We start from the raw sequence: 18,851 nt of genomic DNA, 5'->3' as shown, positions 1-18,851 counted from the left end.
TGTGACAACAACCATCTCTTACTGATCCAACTCTCTGTCACTCTTTCAGCTGTGACAATCTTTTGCAATGATTCTCTGTTACATGTCTTTCTTTTGGCTGTGCAGATTCTTCCTGCTCCTTCGGTCCTACAGCTCAAGAGGAACTGACCCCCACTGGGCAACAGAGATAATGAGTACCCCAGAATTTTCCCCCTATTTCATATCCTATTCCAACTCACCTAGGCTGATCACCAAGAGCCACAAATCAGTGCTCTCTCTAAAACTCAGCAACTGCACAATCTAAGTGTGGCCACTAGATCCCAACCAACACAGATGGAAGAAGATTTGACCCAGGATTTAGACTAGGTCCTCTGTGTTCCTGTATGCAGCATTGCAACTGAGCTATCAGGCCAGCCTGTTACTCCCAGTTTTCTAGTCCACTGCTCCTGACTCACTTTTACTTTCACTTTTTCTCCCTGTGATCTGTTTACCTGCCATGGCCATTCCTCTGTTAGCTGTCACTTCATCCCCTCTGTCAGTTGTCATCCTCTTCTCCTATTGCTCTGTCAGCTGTCACTCCCATCTCCCTTTCAGCTTTTGATGTCGTCTGCCAGAGTTCTCTATCATAGCTTAGATTCACTGTTTTCCAGTGACCTGAACAAAGACACCTGTCCCTCAGAGGCCCATCTGAAAATATTTTCAGCTACATGGTAAAGAGGTATCTGTTCTGTGCACTATTGCCCTTTCTTCCTCCTCACAGACCTTGCCAATCCACATACCTTGAATCGTCGGTCATACTTGTTGATAGAGGCAGCAAAGTCTATCCGTTCCCTCTTTCCCGTAAACTGGCGTAGTTCAGGCTTCTCTTCCATGCCAAGGTAGTCACCCACAAAGTTTCGGTTGATGCTATTCCTCCTCCGCTCCTTGAAGTTATACAGAATATTGGATGCTGGGTGGGGAAAGCAACAAGTAGCTTGTTAGTTTGAGATGCTCTTAAGTTTATCTGGGTCTTGGTTAACTTTGAGAACTTGCTGTTATCAAGCAAGTTCATGTTTTCTTGAAAATAATCAGAATTCTTTTTTAAATCTATTTTGAAAATAAAGACACATACAGAGGGCAAATTGCAAACAGGCCCTGTGCTTAATTTTCAAAGGGAAAGTATGCCCATCCTTTCTCAAAGGACATGTGGACTTTGCACCTACTTTTTTCTACAGACAGATTTTTTTTTTTTTTTGGGGGGGGAGGGGGCTGGGAAATAACATGGATCATCAACTTTACAAATGTTGACTTTCAACCCTGATCATACCACGATACCTGGGAACACCTTTTCCAAAGGTGGCTATACATAGTCAAGTTGTACCTACATTGAGGTGGGCAAATTGGCACTAAGGTGATCTTGGCACATAGAGAAATGAAGTCTTACCTTCTAATGTAATTCCACCAGACCAGTCCATAGCCTTAGGATTATGCCCATTGACCAGTGGATGGAGACAGAGAAAGCAGAGATGCATTCTGTTCTATAAGGGCACTGTGCAGCTGAAGCTCCTTAGTTCTTTCATAACAAAGCAATGGAAGGAACATACACCCCCTCTAGTCAGATGTCTGATCTTCCTCTTAGAAGATGGCTTTTAATGTGAGCAAGTGCAAGGTGATGCATGTGGGAAAAAAGAACCCGAATTATAGCTACGTCATGCAAGGTTCCACATTAGGAGTTACGGACCAAGAAAGGGATCTGGGTGTCGTCGTCGATAATACACTGAAACCTTCTGCTCAGTGTGCTGCTGCGACTAGGAAAGCGAATAGAATGTTGGGTATTATTAGAAAGGTATGGAAAACAGGTGTGAGGATGTTATAATGCTGTTGTATCGCTCCATGGTGTGACCGCACCTTGAGTATTGTGTTCAATACTGGTCGCCGCATCTCAAGAAAGATATAATAGAATTGGAAAAGGTGCAGCGAAGGGCGACTAAAATGATAGCGGGGATGGGATGACTTCCCTATGAAGAAAGACTAAGGAGGCTAGGGCTTTTCAGCTTGGAGAAGAGACGGCTGAGGGGAGACATGATAGAGGTATATAAAATAATGAGTGGAGTGGAACAGGTGGATGTGAAGCATCTGTTCACGCTTTCCAAAAATACTAGGACTAGGGGGCATGCGATGAAACTACAGTGTAGTAAATTTAAAACAAATTGGAGAAAATGTTTCTTCACCCAACGTGTAATTAAACTCTGGAATTCGTTGCCGAGAACGTGGTGAAGGCGGTTAGCTTGGCAGAGATTAAAAAGGGGTTAGACGGTTTCCTAAAGGACAAGTCCATAAACCGCTACTAAATGGACTTGGGAAAAATCCACAATTCCAGGAATAACATGTATAGAATGTTTGTACATTTGGGAAGCTTGCTAGGTGCCCTTGGCCTGGATTGGCCGCTGTCGTGGACAGGATGCTGGGCTCGATGGACCTTTGGTCTTTTCCCAGTGTGGCATTACTTATGTACGTATGCTTAGTACCAACTAATCCTATATAATAATTTGCACCATAAATGTTCCATGAGGCTGCCTGGGCCCGTGCTTCCATTCTGATTGGCTGTGCCTGGGATTGAAGCCTCGGATGACGTCATCCAGAGAGCCCAAGCAACAGCAGTGTGGGCCCAGGCAGCTTCATCGAACGTTAATGGAAAATAAAAGCTAAGAAAAAGAAAGGACAAAAACCAATCGAGACTGCCGCCCTCCCAAACCGCCCTCCCGAACCTGCTGCGCTCACCGAACACCCTCCCGAACCACCCCTGACACAACAGACAAGATAAGGGGGGGAAAAAACATGAAAGAAAACGACGGAAGCAACTTAACTCCTGCTGCCATGACACAGGCGCCTGACAGGCAGCTCCGAACAGAAAAAGAAGGAGATGGTTTGAATCCTACTCTGAAGCCTCTGATGCGCCCCCCCCCCCCCCAAGGCCCATCAAACACCTTCTCCCCCGACCCGAAGCACATCAACCCCCCTCCCCCGGGCACATCAAGCCCCCTCGCCACCCGCAGCTGCCACTGGTAACACTGTCCGGCCGCTGCTGCTGCTTCTCCTGTTGAGCAGCAGCAGCCGCTACAAAAGAAAAAAAACATACATGTTTTTTAACCCAGCCCAAATCATTCGCAAATGCCTGAGTCTTAAATCGCAGTCTCTGCAGCCGCTCCTTCTCTCGCCTCCACGTCACTGCCCCTGGAGTAAGACCCCGGAGGAGTGCAGCGACAGGAGTGGCTGCAGAGACTGCGTTTTAAGACTCGGGCATTTGCGAATGATTTGGGCTGGGTTTAAAAACATTTATCGCTTTTTTCCTTTTTGTAGCGGCCACTGCTGCTCAACAGGAGAAGCAGCAACTGTCGGACAGCGTTATCACTGGCAGCGGTGGGTGGCGAAGGGGTTTGATGCACCGGGGGGGGGGGGGGGAGGGTCGCTGGACATGGGTAGCTGGAGGGGGGAGGGGAGGGTCGCTGGACATGGGTAGCTGGAGGGGGGGAGGGGAGGGTCGCTGGACATGGGTGGCTGGAGGGGGCGCAGGGGAGAGGGAGGTGGGGAGGGGGTCCTGAAACCAGAGAGGTGGGGGTGGGGAGGGGGGCCCTGCGAGAGGGGAGGGGGGGTGGGGCCTCACACTCACTCACTCACTGTCTCTCACATACACTCTCTCTGACACACTGCCTGTATATCACACTCTATCTCTCTGTCACACACACACAGTCTCACACACAAAGACACTCTGAGGGGCATAATCGAACGCGAACGCCTATCTCCATGAGCGAAAATGGGTATGTGAAGAGGAGGGACAGACCGTATTTTTGAAAAAAAATGGACGTCTTTGTTTTGTTTCGAAAATACGGTTTGTATGGACCAAATGCCATGGATTTGTTCATTTCTGAGCTGGGCATTTTTTTTTAGCGATAGTGGAAACTAAAACCGGCCAGCTCAAAAATGTCCTAATCCGAGCCATTTGGTCGTGGGAGGGGCCAGGATTTGTAGTACACTGGCCCCCCTGACATGCCAGGACACCAACTGGGCACCCTAGAGGTCAGTACGGTGGACTTCAGAAACAGCTCCCACATGCATAGCTCCCTTACCACGGGTGCTGAACCCCCAACCCCCTCCCCCAAAACCCACTACCCACAAATGTACAACACTACCATAGCTCTTAGGGGTGAAGGGGGCACCTACATGTGGGTACAGTGGGTTTTGGAGGCCTCCCATTTACCAGCACAAGTGTTACAGGTAGGGGGCATGGGCCTGGGTCTGCCTGCCTGAAGTGCACTGCGGTACCCACTAAAAGTGCTCCAGGCCTCTAGGACTTGTTGCTGCTGTAGAACCTTGGCACACCAGTTGACACCTGAAGACTAATGTCTCTGAAAATGTCCTTTATTGGAATAAGCACGTTTACTCACAGTTAACTGCAGATCACTGGCAAAGAGTCTCCCTGGTACTGAGATTAGCAGTAGGTCAGAGCTGGCAGAATGCTGTACAATGCCCCCTTTCAGTAACGTAGGTAACACATGAAAGGGAGCTAAAACTGGCTTACAAAAATGGCCACTACCTCATGGACTACCGGAAACAAAACAGGGCACACTCTGACCCAGTAAGCAGAGGGAAAAGAACCATGGGAGTAGAGCCTATCAACTACCAACATCGTGAGCATTTAACACAAGCCAGTGGAATCACGGAGCCCAATACCCTACACCCACCACAATGCATTGCTGATGTGACTTTGCAGTGCGCATAACAGAAAAGGTGTCACACTCACCCGAGAGCCACATCAGAACCAGGGAAAGGCTGTCAGAGGATAGAACACATTCTGCTGTCATGGAGGTGGGTATGGCATTTGAGGCTGGCATACAGGCTGGGAAAAAAAGTTTGTAAAGTGGGGTTTTTTTGGTGGGAGGGGGTTAGTGACCACTGGGGGAGTCAGGGGAGGTGATCCCCGATTCCCTCTGGTGGTCATCTGGTCAGTTGGGGCACTTTTTTGGGACTTGGACCTGAAAAAAAGGGTCCAAATAAGGCGGACCAAATTCTCATCAAAAACGCCCTTCTTGTTTCGATTATCAGCTAAAGACGCCCATCTCTCCTCAGCCGGTAACCACGCCCCAGTCCCGCCTTCACCACACCTCCGACACGCCCCCATCCACTTTGTTCATTCCTGCGACGTAGTGCTGTTGAAGACAACCAAAATCGACTTTCGATTATACCGATTTGTTCGCCCACGGGAGAAAGACGCCCATCTCCTGATTTGGGTCGAAATGTGGGCGTCTTTCTCTTTCGAAAATAAGCTGGTCTGTCTCTCACACACTCTCTCTCTCACACAAACACATACACACTCTGTCTCTGTCTCTATCTCATTCTCTCTCTGACACTCACACTCCATCTCTCACACACACTCTCAAACATACACACTCCGAGGAAAACCTTGCTAGCGCCCATTTCATTTGTGTCAGAAACGGGCCTTTTTTACTAGTAGTTAATAAGAACATAACTAGTAAACAGATTGGAAAAAGATATCAGCAAAGAGAATCTGGACTGGTCTGATGGGCCTAATGGAAAGAAAATTAGCAGATAAGACCTAATTTGTCCTTCTTGCGCATACTCATCAGCCCAGTCCAGAACATTAGGGATGTAGCAAAGCAATCCTAATTGCAGGTAGGATTCTGCAACTCCTAACCTTAAAGCCTGTGTTTCAAACACAGCCTATAATCTCGCTACTCATCTAATCTATAGTGCTTCACAAAAGACTGTAGATAGGACCACCTTGCTGTTATGCATATGCTAAAAGTTGGTACAAAGGCTAAGACTACCCAAGAAGATTCTTCAGATGATGAGGGATGAACCCTCACAACTTTAAGAAGCTGCTTGCCCCTAATATATAAAGTTGATGACTAATGGTTGTTTTAGAAGCATCTTATAATTATCTACTTCCTGTAAAAGAACAATGATCTGTCCCACTTTTGAAGACAGTAGTAGCATCCAAGTCTTAAGTACTTGAGCAACACCTGTGGACCTTGGAGAGGAGTCGGGGCGACTCCGCAATAATTGGAGGGACATTGGCAGGGCAGCTTCCAGTGTCCTACTGTGAGGGATGCTTCTTCTTTACTAGCCTCCTGGTTTTCAACATGTCCCTAATAAAATATACTGCCATAAATCATCCAGTTAAACACAATCCAACAGATGTTCAAAACCATTTAACTGGCCAGAAAGGACTGCTTACCAGTTAAATTGCTTGTTCCTGGCTTTCCGGTCATTTTCAGTGGCACTTAACCGATTATCTCTGCTGAAAATGACTGGTTGCCACCGAATTCAAGAGCAGCTAACTCGTGGGCATTCCAGGGGCAGAGTCGGGTTAACTGCTGATATTCAGCCTCTCACCGCATAAGTAAACTGCTTAAATTGGGCCGCATAAATAGCAGTCCTATCTTTAACAGTTTAGCTTATGTGCAGAGGGCTCAACACCCCCCCCCCCCCAGGATATATAGGGCCCGTTTTACTAAGCTGCAGCAAAAGGGGTCCTGCGCTGAGGCCCCCTTTTACTGCAGCGGGTAAACGGTAGGATTTTCTTTTTTTTTTAGAGAAATGGCCGTGTGGCAAGTGAAGCAATGGCCCTGCAGCCGTTTCGGGGGGAGCCTTTACCACCACCCATTGAGGTGGCAGTAAGGGCTCCCGCACTAACCTGGTGGTAACTGGTCAGCATGCGGCACTGCCTGATTACGCCAGGTACACCATCATATCCAGCACTACAAAAATGTATTTTTGTAGTGCCGGATATGATGGTGTGCTGAGGGTGGGAAGTACCACTGGGCTGCTGCGGTAGTCTGGCAGTAGTTCCTTACCGCCACTTTGTAAAAGGGGCCCTCAATACTGAAGCCCGAACAGGGCCTAGCATTGAATATATGGGAATAATGCCTGCAGAGGGCAGCAAAACACTCACCACCTCCGGCTGAATATCGTGGGGTGGGGGTGGGGGTGAGGAATGAGTCCCATAGCCAAAAAGTAGCTAAGCAAGAAAGTTATCTGGATTACTTTATCCAGATAATCAGTGGAACTTACCAGGATACATGTCCAGCAAATATATCTGGACAGTTTTTGGACAGTGATTCTTATGACCAGAGTTAACTGGGTAACTGTAACTGGTCAGTACTGAATGCCACAAGTGTCTCCTCTTTTTATCTGGGCAAATTTTGTGTGGGTGACAATATTTAGCTAGTGAATGGGTTGGGGATTTGAAACCCCAGAGTTTTTCCAGCTATCTCTAAAACTTAGCCAGACAAACCCTTTGAACACATGTAGAGTACACATGTGGAGCAGTTGGGGGGAAGAGGGGGGTGGTTGGGAGGCGAGGATAGGGGAGGGCAGACTTATACAGTCTGTACCAGAGCCGGTGATGGGCGGCGGGACTGGTGGTTGGGAGGCGGGTAATACTGCTGGGCAGACTTATATGGTCTGTGCCCTGAAAAGGACAGGTACAAATTCAAGGTAATGTATACACATATGAGTTTGTCTTGGGCAGACTGGATGGACCATGCAGGTCTTTTTCTGCCGTCATCTACTATGTTACACAACTTTAATGCATCTCCTGCACCAATAAGTGAGAAAATGATAACACATGTGGCTGCAGCCCTATTTGTTGTTAATAACAGGGCTCTCCCATTTGCAATTTCTTCCAAACTCCTGATGTCTTCCTTACCCTCTTCCCTCATTTGTTCATATTTCCTCCTGGCGTTGTGCTTCCTCCAGGCTTTCTGGATAGTCCTGGCAAACGCATCAAATTTCCTCTCTCTCATTTCTTCTAGGAGGAAAAGCTGAAACAGAAAACACAAGTGAAAAAAAAAAAATCTCAAAAGGAAAATGAATGAGACTGCAGAGCACTGAAGAGGTCATGTGTCTTATCACCCTGGTATAAAGCTTGGCTGCCTAGTTTTTATATTCTGCATAATTCCAAAAGTTTGTTTTTTTCTCTTTATTTTGAAGGCTGGGGATGTCACCCTAGTTACTAGGCTGGCTATGTGTAGGGGAGACCTGGCCTGTTATACATGGCTGTAGTCATGCTTATGACTATTTCAAAAATGAATCTGCAGTATAATTATTACTCTCATGAGACCAGCTTCAGTTTCTTAGGACCCTCCCTCTGCAACTCTCTGCCATTGCATATCCATTTCGAAGCCTCTTACCTCAAGTTCCCACTTGTTTACCAAGTTTTTTTGGCTCAAACTCTTGACCTCATCTCCCCTCCCTCTTGTGTCCACCCCTGCTTGTTTTTATATTGTAAATTGCATAGTCACCTACACGGATCATTTGCAGTATTTCGAGCACTGGAGATAAATAAATATTTTGGCAAAGTTTCATAATTCGGTAATGTTTTGATAATTTATCATTTTTAAAATAAGGTGTTTTTACTATGTTTTGAAAATGTGTAGCTTATGATTTAAATTGTTATATCATGCCTTGGACATAATTTAAGGCATGTGAAAAATAAACGGTTGCATTATGAAAGTACCAGTTGACTAGCTTCTACCTGCAGGGTAAGTAAAAATGAGTGGAAGAACATTTTCTCCTGTATTGCTCATGGATTACTGTTGCTGATTAAACAGGAAAGGAAACATCAAAGCATTGATGTTCAATGTTTACCAGCCTGAGGTACTAAGAATAATATCCTCTATAGCTTTTAATATTGGATAAACACAGGGATGGGCCGATATTCAGCTGGTGGCAGTCAGTCTTTGTTTAAATGTTGATCATCGCCAGTTAAGTAGACCCAGATACTCAGGGATGGGCCTATCTGGGCACTGGCAGTGAACAGCCAGGTCTTCAGTGGTGTCCAGATGTTAAGCTGGTACAGCCGATATCTAGGGGTCCTTTTACTAAGTTACGGTAAAATGGGGCATGCACGCTGAGGCCCCCTTTTACTGCAGTGGGTAAAAGGCTGTCCATTTTTGAGAAAAAGAAATGGCTGTGTTATAAGTGAACCACTTATTGAACGGCATTTCGGTAGGGAACCCTTACCAGCACCCATTGAGATGGCGGTAAGGGCTCTCGCGCTAACCAGGCGGTAACCGGGCAGCACGCGGCGCTGCCTGATTACCACTGGTTAAGTTCCACCACTATAAAAATAGGACATATTTTTGTAGTGCCAGAAATGGCGAACACAAGGGGTTGGAACTACCACCGGTGTCCTGCGGTAGCCTGGTGGTAGTTCTGGAGTGGCACGTGTTAGGGTTACCATATGGCTCCCGAAAAAGGAGGACACATTGATTCAGTCCAGGTTTTGCTTCCATTGAAAGCAATGGAAGTAAAACACAGACTGGCTCAATCTGTCCTCCTTTTTCTGAAGCCACATGGTAACGCTACATGTGGTAAACCCATGGTGGGCTTACCACTGCTTAGTAAAAGGGCCCCTTAATGCCATACCCGCTTAACTAACCAGTCAAATTTAGGACTGTCTTACCAGCTGATTCTCTTAATTTAACTACATTCTTGAAAAATTCTCAGGACCAATTCATAGAGCATTCCACTCTGTTAGTGACCTTGATGGCTGAAAGTGATAAAATTCTTAGTACAAAATCTTACTTTAAAAAGAAGGAATATCTTTTCTGTGTAGGAAAGCTACAAATTTTTCCTGACGTGGCTCGTGTCACGTAGGAAATTGTTCCTTCGCTTGAAATCCAGTGTACTTGCTACTGGGGCACCTTTTTTGTTAACGTTCCCCTGAAAGCGTTTGGTGAACTTTTATGACAAAAACTAAGGGGCTCTTTTACTAAAGGGTTGGTGTGCGGCCACCGGCTTACAGTGCGCCAGTCTGGAACTACTGCCGGGGCCTGTTGGTAGTTCCCATCCCCAGTGTACGCCATTTCTGGTGCTACATGATAGAAACATGATGGCAGATAAAGGCCAAATGACCCATCCAGTCTCCCTATCCTCTGTAACCCCCAATTCTACCTGTTCCTAAGCGATCCCTCATGCTTATCCCTTGCCCTTTTAAATTCTTGAACAATCCTCGACTCCACCACCTCCACCGGGAGGTCATTCCACTCCTGCCCCTATTTGACTGACTGTACATTTGTCCTTTAGATTGTAAGCTCCTTTGAGCAGGGACTGTCCTTCTATGTTAAATTGTACAGCGCTGCGTAACCCTAGTAGCGCTTTAGAAATGTCAAGTAGTAGTAGTAGTAGTAGTGGTAATTGGGCAGTGCCATGCACTTCACGGTTACAACTGGGTTAGCGCAGGAGCTCTTAAAGCCACCTCAATGAGTGGCCATAAGTCCTCCTTCCTGAAATGGCCATATGGTAAGTGGTTCACTTACTGTTCAGCCATTTCTTAAAAAAAAAAAAAAAAAGAGACAGCCTTTTACTCGCTGTAATAAAAGGGATCTCAGTGCACATCAAAAACCCCTATGTTTTTCTTGATCCAATACAGTTAGAGACTGTAGCGGAGAGATTGAATGAATTCTTTGCTTCGGTCTTCACCAAGGAAGATTTGGGTGGGATACCGGTGTCGGAAATGGTATTTCAAGTGGACAAGTCGGAGAAACTTACTGACTTCACGGTAAACTTGGAGGACGTAATGGGGCAGTTCAGCAAACTGAAGAGTAGCAAATCTCCTGGACTGGGATGGTATTCATCCTAGAGTACTGATAGAACTGAAAAATGAGCTTGCGGAGCTACTTTTAGTGATATGTAATTTATCCTTAAAATCGAGCGTGGTACCGGAATATTGGAGGGTGGCTAATGTAACGCTGATTTTTAAAAAAGGTTCCAGGGGAGATCCGGAAAATTATAGACTGGTGAGTCTGACGTCGGTGCCAGGGAAAATGGTAGAGACTATTATCAAAAACAAAATTACAGAGCACATCCGAGGACATGGATTACTGAGACCAAGTCAGCACGGCTTTTGTGTGGGGAAATCTTGCCTGACCAATTTACTTCAATTCTTTGAAGGCGTAAACAAACATGTGGACAAAGGGGAACTGGTTGATATTGTGTATCTGGATTTTCAAAAGGCGTTTGACAAGGTACCTCATGAAAGGCTACAGAGGAAATTGGAGGGTCATGGGATAGGAGGAAATGTCCTATTGTGGATTAAAAACTGGTTGAAGGATAGGAAACAGAGAGTGGGGTTAAATGGGCAGTATTCACAATGGAGAAGGGTAGTTAGTGGGGTTCCTCAGGGGTCTGTGCTAGGACTGCTGCTTTTTAACATATTTATAAATGATTTAGAGATGGGAGTAACTAGCGAGGTAATTAAATTTGCTGATGACACAAAGTTATTCAAAGTCGTTAACTCGCGACAGGATTGGGAAAAATTACAGAAGGACCTTACGAGACAGGAGACTGGGCGGCTAAATGGCAGATGACGTTTAATGTGAGCAAGTGCAAGGTGATGCATATGGGAAAAAAGAACCCGAATTATAGCTACATCATGCAAGGTTCCACGTTAGGAGTTACGGACCAAGAAAGGGATCTGGGTGTTGTCATCGATAGAACACTGAAATCTTCTGCTCAGTGTGCTGCTGCGGCTAGGAAAGCGAATAGAATGTTGGGTATCATTAGGAAAGGTATGGAAAACAGGTGTGAGGATGTTATAATGCGTTGTATCGCTCCATGGTGCGACCGCACCTTGAGTACTGTGTTCAATTCTGGTCGCCGCATCTCAAGAAAGATATAGTAGAATTGGAAAAGGTGCAGCGAAGGGCGACTAAAATGATAGCGGAGATGGGACGACTTCCCTAAGAAGAAAGACGAAGGAGGCTAGGGCTTTTCAGCTTGGAGAAGAGACGGCTGAGGGGGAGACATGATAGAGGTATATAAAATATTGAGTGGAATGGAACAGGTGGATGTGAAGCGTCTGTTCATGCTTTCCAAAAATACTAGGACTAGGGGGCATGCGATGAAACTACAGTGTAGTAAATTTAAAACAAATTGGAGAAAATGTTTCTTCACCCAACGCATAATTAAACTCTGGAATTCGTTGCCGGAGAACGTGGTGAAGGCGGTTAGCTTAGCAGAGTTTAAAAAGGGGTTAGACGGTTTCCTAAAGAACAAGTCCATAAACCACTACTAAATGGACTTGGGAAAAATCCACAATTCCAGGAATAACATGTATAGAATGTTTGTACGTTTGGGAAGCTCGCCAGGTGCCCTTGGCCTGGATTGGCCGCTGTCGTGGACAGGATGCTGGGCTCGATGGACCTTTGGTCTTTTCCCAGTGTGGCATTACTTATGTACTTATGTAAGTTTGTTTTGCTGGATGTCACTTAAGATGGGGAATTAGTTAATTAGGGGCCCTGTTTACTAAGGTGCACTAGCCTTTTTAGTGAGCGCTAAAATTAGTGTGCACTAAATGCTGGAGTTGCCCATATGTTCCTAGCGTGCCCTTTGCACAGCTTAGTAAACAGGGCCCTAGGTCTATTAGTAATTGGTTCTATGTAGTGCAATATTTTATTATGAATTTTCTTATTGACTTATTTTTTTGGGATTATTCTTCTATCTTCTCGTTTATGTGGACTGGACTATTTCTTTTTTCTTGCTATGATTGTAAGAATGTTGAAAATATAAATTAAAAAAAAATTTAGGACCGTCTTTTGTGCAGTTCTACATGCCCGATTAACTATGCATGCAATGGTATTAAATATCACTAGTGCTCACATAACTCCCGACTTCTCCCCAAATCTGTTCCCAGATGCTCTGGCACTAACTGATATTCAGCAGGACTGTCTGGTTAAGTACCACTAAATATGAACTCCTGGTTCGGCCAGCACAATTTAACTGGGCTAGAGCTTGTCCTGCCCAGTTAAATAGTTTCGAATATCAACCCTGGAGTGAACATCCATTTGTTCCTACCCTGCAAAACATTTACCCCATGTCCTCCCACATTCAAATATAAGCAGTGAGGTTTTTGTAGATCAGGCAAACACACCGATTCTGGGTTTTTGACAAACACTTTGGTTTTTCCCATCTGGTACTGATCCTCGTCCATGTTAACAGATCTCAGTAGGAGCTGCACGCCCTGTCGTTCATCCCCATGCCACCGTGGCCAAGTCTGAGGGGTCAAGATTGCATACCTGGATGGGAAAAGGTTTGTTAGTTACAGCCATACAGTAGTTCACTCCAGTTGTTTGGATTTCGCTCACACCTTTTCTCAGTAGTTGAAGGCAAATTACATCAATGCAGTGGTGTTTCATCTGACTACCCAGTTGCAGCTCTTCTGAGACCCAATAGAAAGTGGGTAAAACTTCTTATTCTATGGACCCAGAATGCTTCTTTCAATGACATGTCCACCTCTCCATTTACCGATGATGGTAATTTATATGAACTTTGAAAATAATCCAAAATAACATAGTTCAAATGGCAGGGCATCCAAAATAACTAATGAAGTTAAATAGACGCCACATCTTTTCAAAATTTTCTAAAGGGAAGCATTTCAGTTTCCCTGTTCAGCAAGATCTTGAAGCTCAAATCCATACCATTTAGTTTTAACTCCTTGAAAAGTCAGTCATGAAAACACTGAAATATGACAAAGCATTCCATGGATATTGTTTAAACAGCGATGTAGAGTATGCGATAACCAGCAGTACTGTCTTTTCTTCAGAAGACCCCAAAGTCCATCATGAACCATAACCCTACAGAGGATTATTCTTGGTACCATAGGCAGATTGGAAGACCAAAGGCAGATGAGACTAATTTGGACACAAAGGGGCCCTTTTACTAAATTGCGGTAAAAAGGACCCTGTGCTAATGGCAGGGCCTGTTTTTGTTGCACACTGAGGCCCTTTTTACCGCAGTGGGTAAAAAAGCTGAAAAAAGAATTGGCCATGTGGTAAGATTGCTCTTACCGTGTAGTCATGGGGTGGGGGGAGGGGGAGGTAGCATGTGGCACTGCCTGATTAACGCCAGGTAACCCCTGTGGAAATATTTTTTGAGTATTTCCACTAGCACTGGAAATGTCATTTATTGAGCCGGCGGTAACTGCACATTGGTGCACGGTAAGCCCACATTGGGCTTACCGCTGCTTAGTAAAAGGGCCCCAAAGACAGGTAGGTGCCATCAAATGAGGTAGTACTGTGCACCTAAAAAATGTATCTGAGCATATTAGTTGATGAAAAGCCAGGAGAGAAGGTGGAAAGTCATCCGGAGCATGTTGGGTATCTGAGACAAGGTCACAAGAAGAATGAGCAGGGCTGGATTTAGCTGTTAGGGGTCCTTTTACTAAGATGTGCTGAAAAATGGCCTATGCTGGTGTAGACGTGTGTATTGGACACACGCAGGTCCATTTTTCAGTGCACCTGCAAAAAAGGCCCTTTTTTTGGCCAGAAATGGATGTGCGGCAAAATGAAAATTGGCGCCACCCATTGACTTAACGGTAAGGTCTCACGCATTAACCGGGTGGTAATCGTCAGCACGTGCAATTTTCCAGCACACAAAGCAGATGCGCGTAATAAATGAAATTACCGCCCGGGCCACGTGGCAGTGGGGCGGTAGTTCAAAATTGACGCTTTATAGGATGCACCTACGTGACTTAGTGAAAGGGCCCCTTAGTGTCTTTTACTACAGGAATGGAAAGAGGGAGTCCCTCTCCAAAGATTCCCTGGTGAAGATGTGCCTCCTTTCTCCCCATGGCCCCCTCTTCCAAACATTGCTCAACCTAAGCAGCAGTGTCCCTTCAGATCTACCTCCTTAAAGGTACAGGGGTGGTCTGATGCCACTTCTGTTTTACAAGGCTCTGAATGCTCTGGCCGGTACCCTTAAGGGGACAGGTCAAATGGGGCTCTCATTCAGACTAAATGGTGCCTGAGCCTGCAGGGGTTCCTTGATGTGAAGAGACCTTAAGCAGGTGGCTACTTGTCCTAATTAAAAATGTGGGCCTGAGCATCAGAGTGAGAATCAGGGTCTGAACCCTGGTTTTGTCATGCATATTCACTGTGGATATTCTTAAAAATCAGCTGGCTGGGTAACCATAGTGAATATTTGTGGGAACTATCCCCTAAATTCTATGACGCTAAAAATCCCGTGCACAATTTAATTGAATAACAAGCCAATTAGCACCAATAACTGGGTGCTAATAATCAATTATTGGCACTAATTGGAATTAATTAAAATGTACGTGCACAATTTTAGGCACCAGGGTCAGCAAGTAAATTTTATGTGAGGTTCCAAAAAGGGTGCACGGCCATGGGAGGGTCATGGGTGGATTGGGGGCATTCCTACAATTATACGCACTATTTTAGAATAAGGGGAATCTGTGCCTAATTTAGGGGGTCTTTTACTAAGCCACGGTAGCATTTTTAGCTCGCAGTAGAAATCAACTGGCGGTAAATGCCAAGGCGCCCATTATATAGGTGTCTCAGCATTTACCACCAGCTGATTTCTACCACGAGCTAAAAACGCTACCGTGGCTTAGTAAAAGACCCCTTAAGGCATGAGGACTTACATCAGGATTTAGTTGGTGTAAATCCTCATGCCTAGATGTGGATCCTGTCACTAAGTGCTATTCTATAAACGGCACCTAACTTTTCAGCCGTTTATAGAATAGCGCTTAGCATGGTTTTTTTTTCCAGTGCTGATTTTTTGGCATCATTTATTTATTTGTAACATTTGTATCCCGCATTTCCCCACATATTAGCAGGCTCAATGTGGCTTACAAAATACCGTAATGGTGGAAGCCAAATACGGTAGGTTTTAAACAAATACAATTAGAAAAAGGGTCAGGTAAGGTAGGGGTAAATGGGTACAATAAGGGACAAGGAAATAAGAAATAAAATGTCCATTGCAATCTTCTACTATAATAAAACGCAACCTCAACGTTCTAAGGACACTGACGTCACTGAAGTCAGTCAGTCTCCCAGAACGGTTCGTGGATTCATGGTGGTGAAGCCACCCCACTGACCCGTGCCCCGCCCTCGCGTCAAACGTCAAACGTCATGACGTCGAGGGCAGGAAAAAAAAACTCAACAAAACAAACGGTTCGCACCCACGCACCCCTGCCAACCCACCCGCGGAAAGGCACCAAACCTCAAAAAATACAAGCCCTGCCCACAGATTCGTACACCCCCCCCAAAGCTCCAGCTGAAAACAAGGACCTCCAACACCCCCCCGCAACAACCCCCTCCTGAGACACCCACCTTCGTGTTGCTTTGCCGGTGGGGGACCCAAAACCCCGCCAGCAGAAGCCCTGTCTGCTCACTACGGCGTCATCTTTGGCATTCCTAGCCTGTGGAGGCAGGGCTTCTGTGCGTCTGACGTCCTGCACGTCCATGACGTCAGACGCACAGAACTCCGTCCTGCACAGCTACTAACGCCAAAGATGACGCCGTAGTCAGCACACAGGACTTGTGGTGGCGGGGTTCCGGGTCCCCCGCCGCCAAACCAACGCGAAGGTGGGTGCGATGGGCATGGTGGGTCGGATGGCTGCGGCCGGCTGCATCGCCGTGGGTGGGATGGCGCTAGGAGGGGGGCATCGCACCTCACAGGCAACAGCAAAATGACGAAAACCTTGCTAGCGCCTGTTTCATTTGTGTCAGAAACGGGCCTTTTTTTACTAGTGTATACAGTGGTGGAAATAAGTATTTGATCCCTTGCTGATTTTGTAAGTTTGCCCATTGACAAAGACATGAGCAGCCCATAATTGAAGGGTAGGTTATTGGTAACAGTGAGAGATAGCACATCACAAATTAAATCCGGAAAATCACATTGTGGAAAGTATATGAATTTATTTGCATTCTGCAGAGGGAAATAAGTATTTGATCCCCCACCAACCAGTAAGAGATCTGGCCCCTACAGACCAGGTAGATGCTCCAAATCAACTCGTTACCTGCATGACAGACAGCTGTCGGCAATGGTCACCTGTATGAAAGACACCTGTCCACAGACTCAGTGAATCAGTCAGACTATAACCTCTACAAAATGGCCAAGAGCAAGGAGCTGTCTAAGGATGTCAGGGACAAGATCATACACCTGCACAAGGCTGGAATGGGCTACAAAACCATCAGTAAGACGCTGGGCGAGAAGGAGACAACTGTTGGTGCCATAGTAAGAAAATGGAAGAAGTACAAAATGACTGTCAATCGACAAAGATCTGGGGCTCCACGCAAAATCTCACCTCGTGGGGTATCCTTGATCATGAGGAAGGTTAGAAATCAGCCTACAACTACAAGGGGGGAACTTGTCAATGATCTCAAGGCAGCTGGGACCACTGTCACCACGAAAACCATTGGTAACACATTACGACATAACGGATTGCAATCCTGCAGTGCCCGCAAGGTCCCCCTGCTCCGGAAGGCACATGTGACGGCCCGTCTGAAGTTTGCCAGTGAACACCTGGATGATGCCGAGAGTGATTGGGAGAAGGTGCTGTGGTCAGATGAGACAAAAATTGAGCTCTTTGGCATGAACTCAACTCGCCGTGTTTGGAGGAAGAGAAATGCTGCCTATGACCCAAAGAACACAGTCCCCACTGTCAAGCATGGAGGTGGAAATGTTATGTTTTGGGGGTGTTTCTCTGCTAAGGGCACAGGACTACTTCACCGCATCAATGGGAGAATGGATGGGGCCATGTACCGTACAATTCTGAGTGACAACCTCCTTCCCTCCGCCAGGGCCTTAAAAATGGGTCGTGGCTGGGTCTTCCAGCACGACAATGACCCAAAACATACAGCCAAGGCAACAAAGGAGTGGCTCAGGAAGAAGCACATTAGGGTCATGGAGTGGCCTAGCCAGTCACCAGACCTTAATCCCATTGAAAACTTATGGAGGGAGCTGAAGCTGCGAGTTGCCAAGCGACAGCCCAGAACTCTTAATGATTTAGAGATGATCTGCAAAGAGGAGTGGACCAAAATTCCTCCTGACATGTGTGCAAACCTCATCATCAACTACAGAAGACGTCTGACCGCTGTGCTTGCCAACAAGGGTTTTGCCACCAAGTATTAGGTCTTGTTTGCCAGAGGGATTAAATACTTATTTCCCTCTGCAGAATGCAAATAAATTCATATACTTTCCACAATGTGATTTTCCGGATTTAATTTGTGATGTGCTATCTCTCACTGTTACCAATAACCTACCCTTCAATTATGGGCTGCTCATGTCTTTGTCAGTGGGCAAACTTACAAAATCAGCAAGGGATCAAATACTTATTTCCACCACTGTATATAAATGCATTGTAGAGTTGAGGCTAAAAATTGGTAAAATGTAAAGCTTTCATTCCTACCCCTACCCCCTATTGATCCAAAATGGGAAAAATGCTTTAGAATGTCTAGATTTTGAAAATTTTAAAAAGTGGAGAGTATTTGAATGTTGTACCCCATCCAAATGTATGCTCATGTGATTATTTTTCAGCCATTATGGAATTTTTTTTTGTCGTTGTTTGCTCCTTCTAAAGTTAAGAGAAAAGATGGAAATTTTATTTATTTATTCTCTGTACTTGCTATACTGTAATTTTTCTATGAAAGCGACTATGTGGTTTACAACTCTAAATACAAATGTGGTGGGGTCTGAGAGACAAAAGGGGAGGGGAAACACAATCAGGATGTAGTACTAAAAGTGAGAGAAGATTACCAGATAAACAGTGAAGAGAACAAGAGGGTGTGTAATGGGTGAGGAGAGATATTGGGGAGCAGAAGGAAGACGGGACTTGAAAACAAGACAGAGCTACTTAAAGTTGATCCGAGAGGATGGAAATGTTGCAACAAGAGTAGACTGCGTCCATTTCACTTCATCATGCTTAAAAGCTGCAGTGGTTATTCATATTTAGAGCAATTAATGGAATATGAAGAGGAGATTTAATTAAAATTTCACGTCTAGTATGCTTTGAGATGTGAAAACCCCATTGTGTGCAAAATTGATTTATAGAGTTGGGTCCTATC

General features: G+C 45.5%; 1 protein-coding gene across 1 annotated transcript in view; it reads right to left on the bottom strand.

The window, feature by feature from the left end:
• Window positions 1–18,851, bottom strand: part of LOC115480543 (unconventional myosin-If-like) — a 173,776-nt gene that overhangs the window by 39,515 nt on the left and 115,410 nt on the right. Inside the window, exons 19-21 of the mRNA XM_030219298.1 lie at window positions 12,914–13,058; window positions 7,688–7,802; window positions 759–928 (exon numbers count right to left, since the gene is read on the bottom strand). Coding sequence (XP_030075158.1) covers window positions 759–928; window positions 7,688–7,802; window positions 12,914–13,058 — 430 coding nt within the window. The remainder of the gene's footprint in view (window positions 1–758; window positions 929–7,687; window positions 7,803–12,913; window positions 13,059–18,851) is intronic.

This window comes from Microcaecilia unicolor, chromosome 11 (genome assembly GCF_901765095.1).
Source record: "Microcaecilia unicolor chromosome 11, aMicUni1.1, whole genome shotgun sequence".
In the NCBI taxonomy this organism is placed as follows: Eukaryota; Metazoa; Chordata; class Amphibia; order Gymnophiona; family Siphonopidae; genus Microcaecilia; species Microcaecilia unicolor.
Note: the sequence above shows the minus strand (reverse complement) of the source record. Positions and strands in the feature narration are given on the sequence as shown.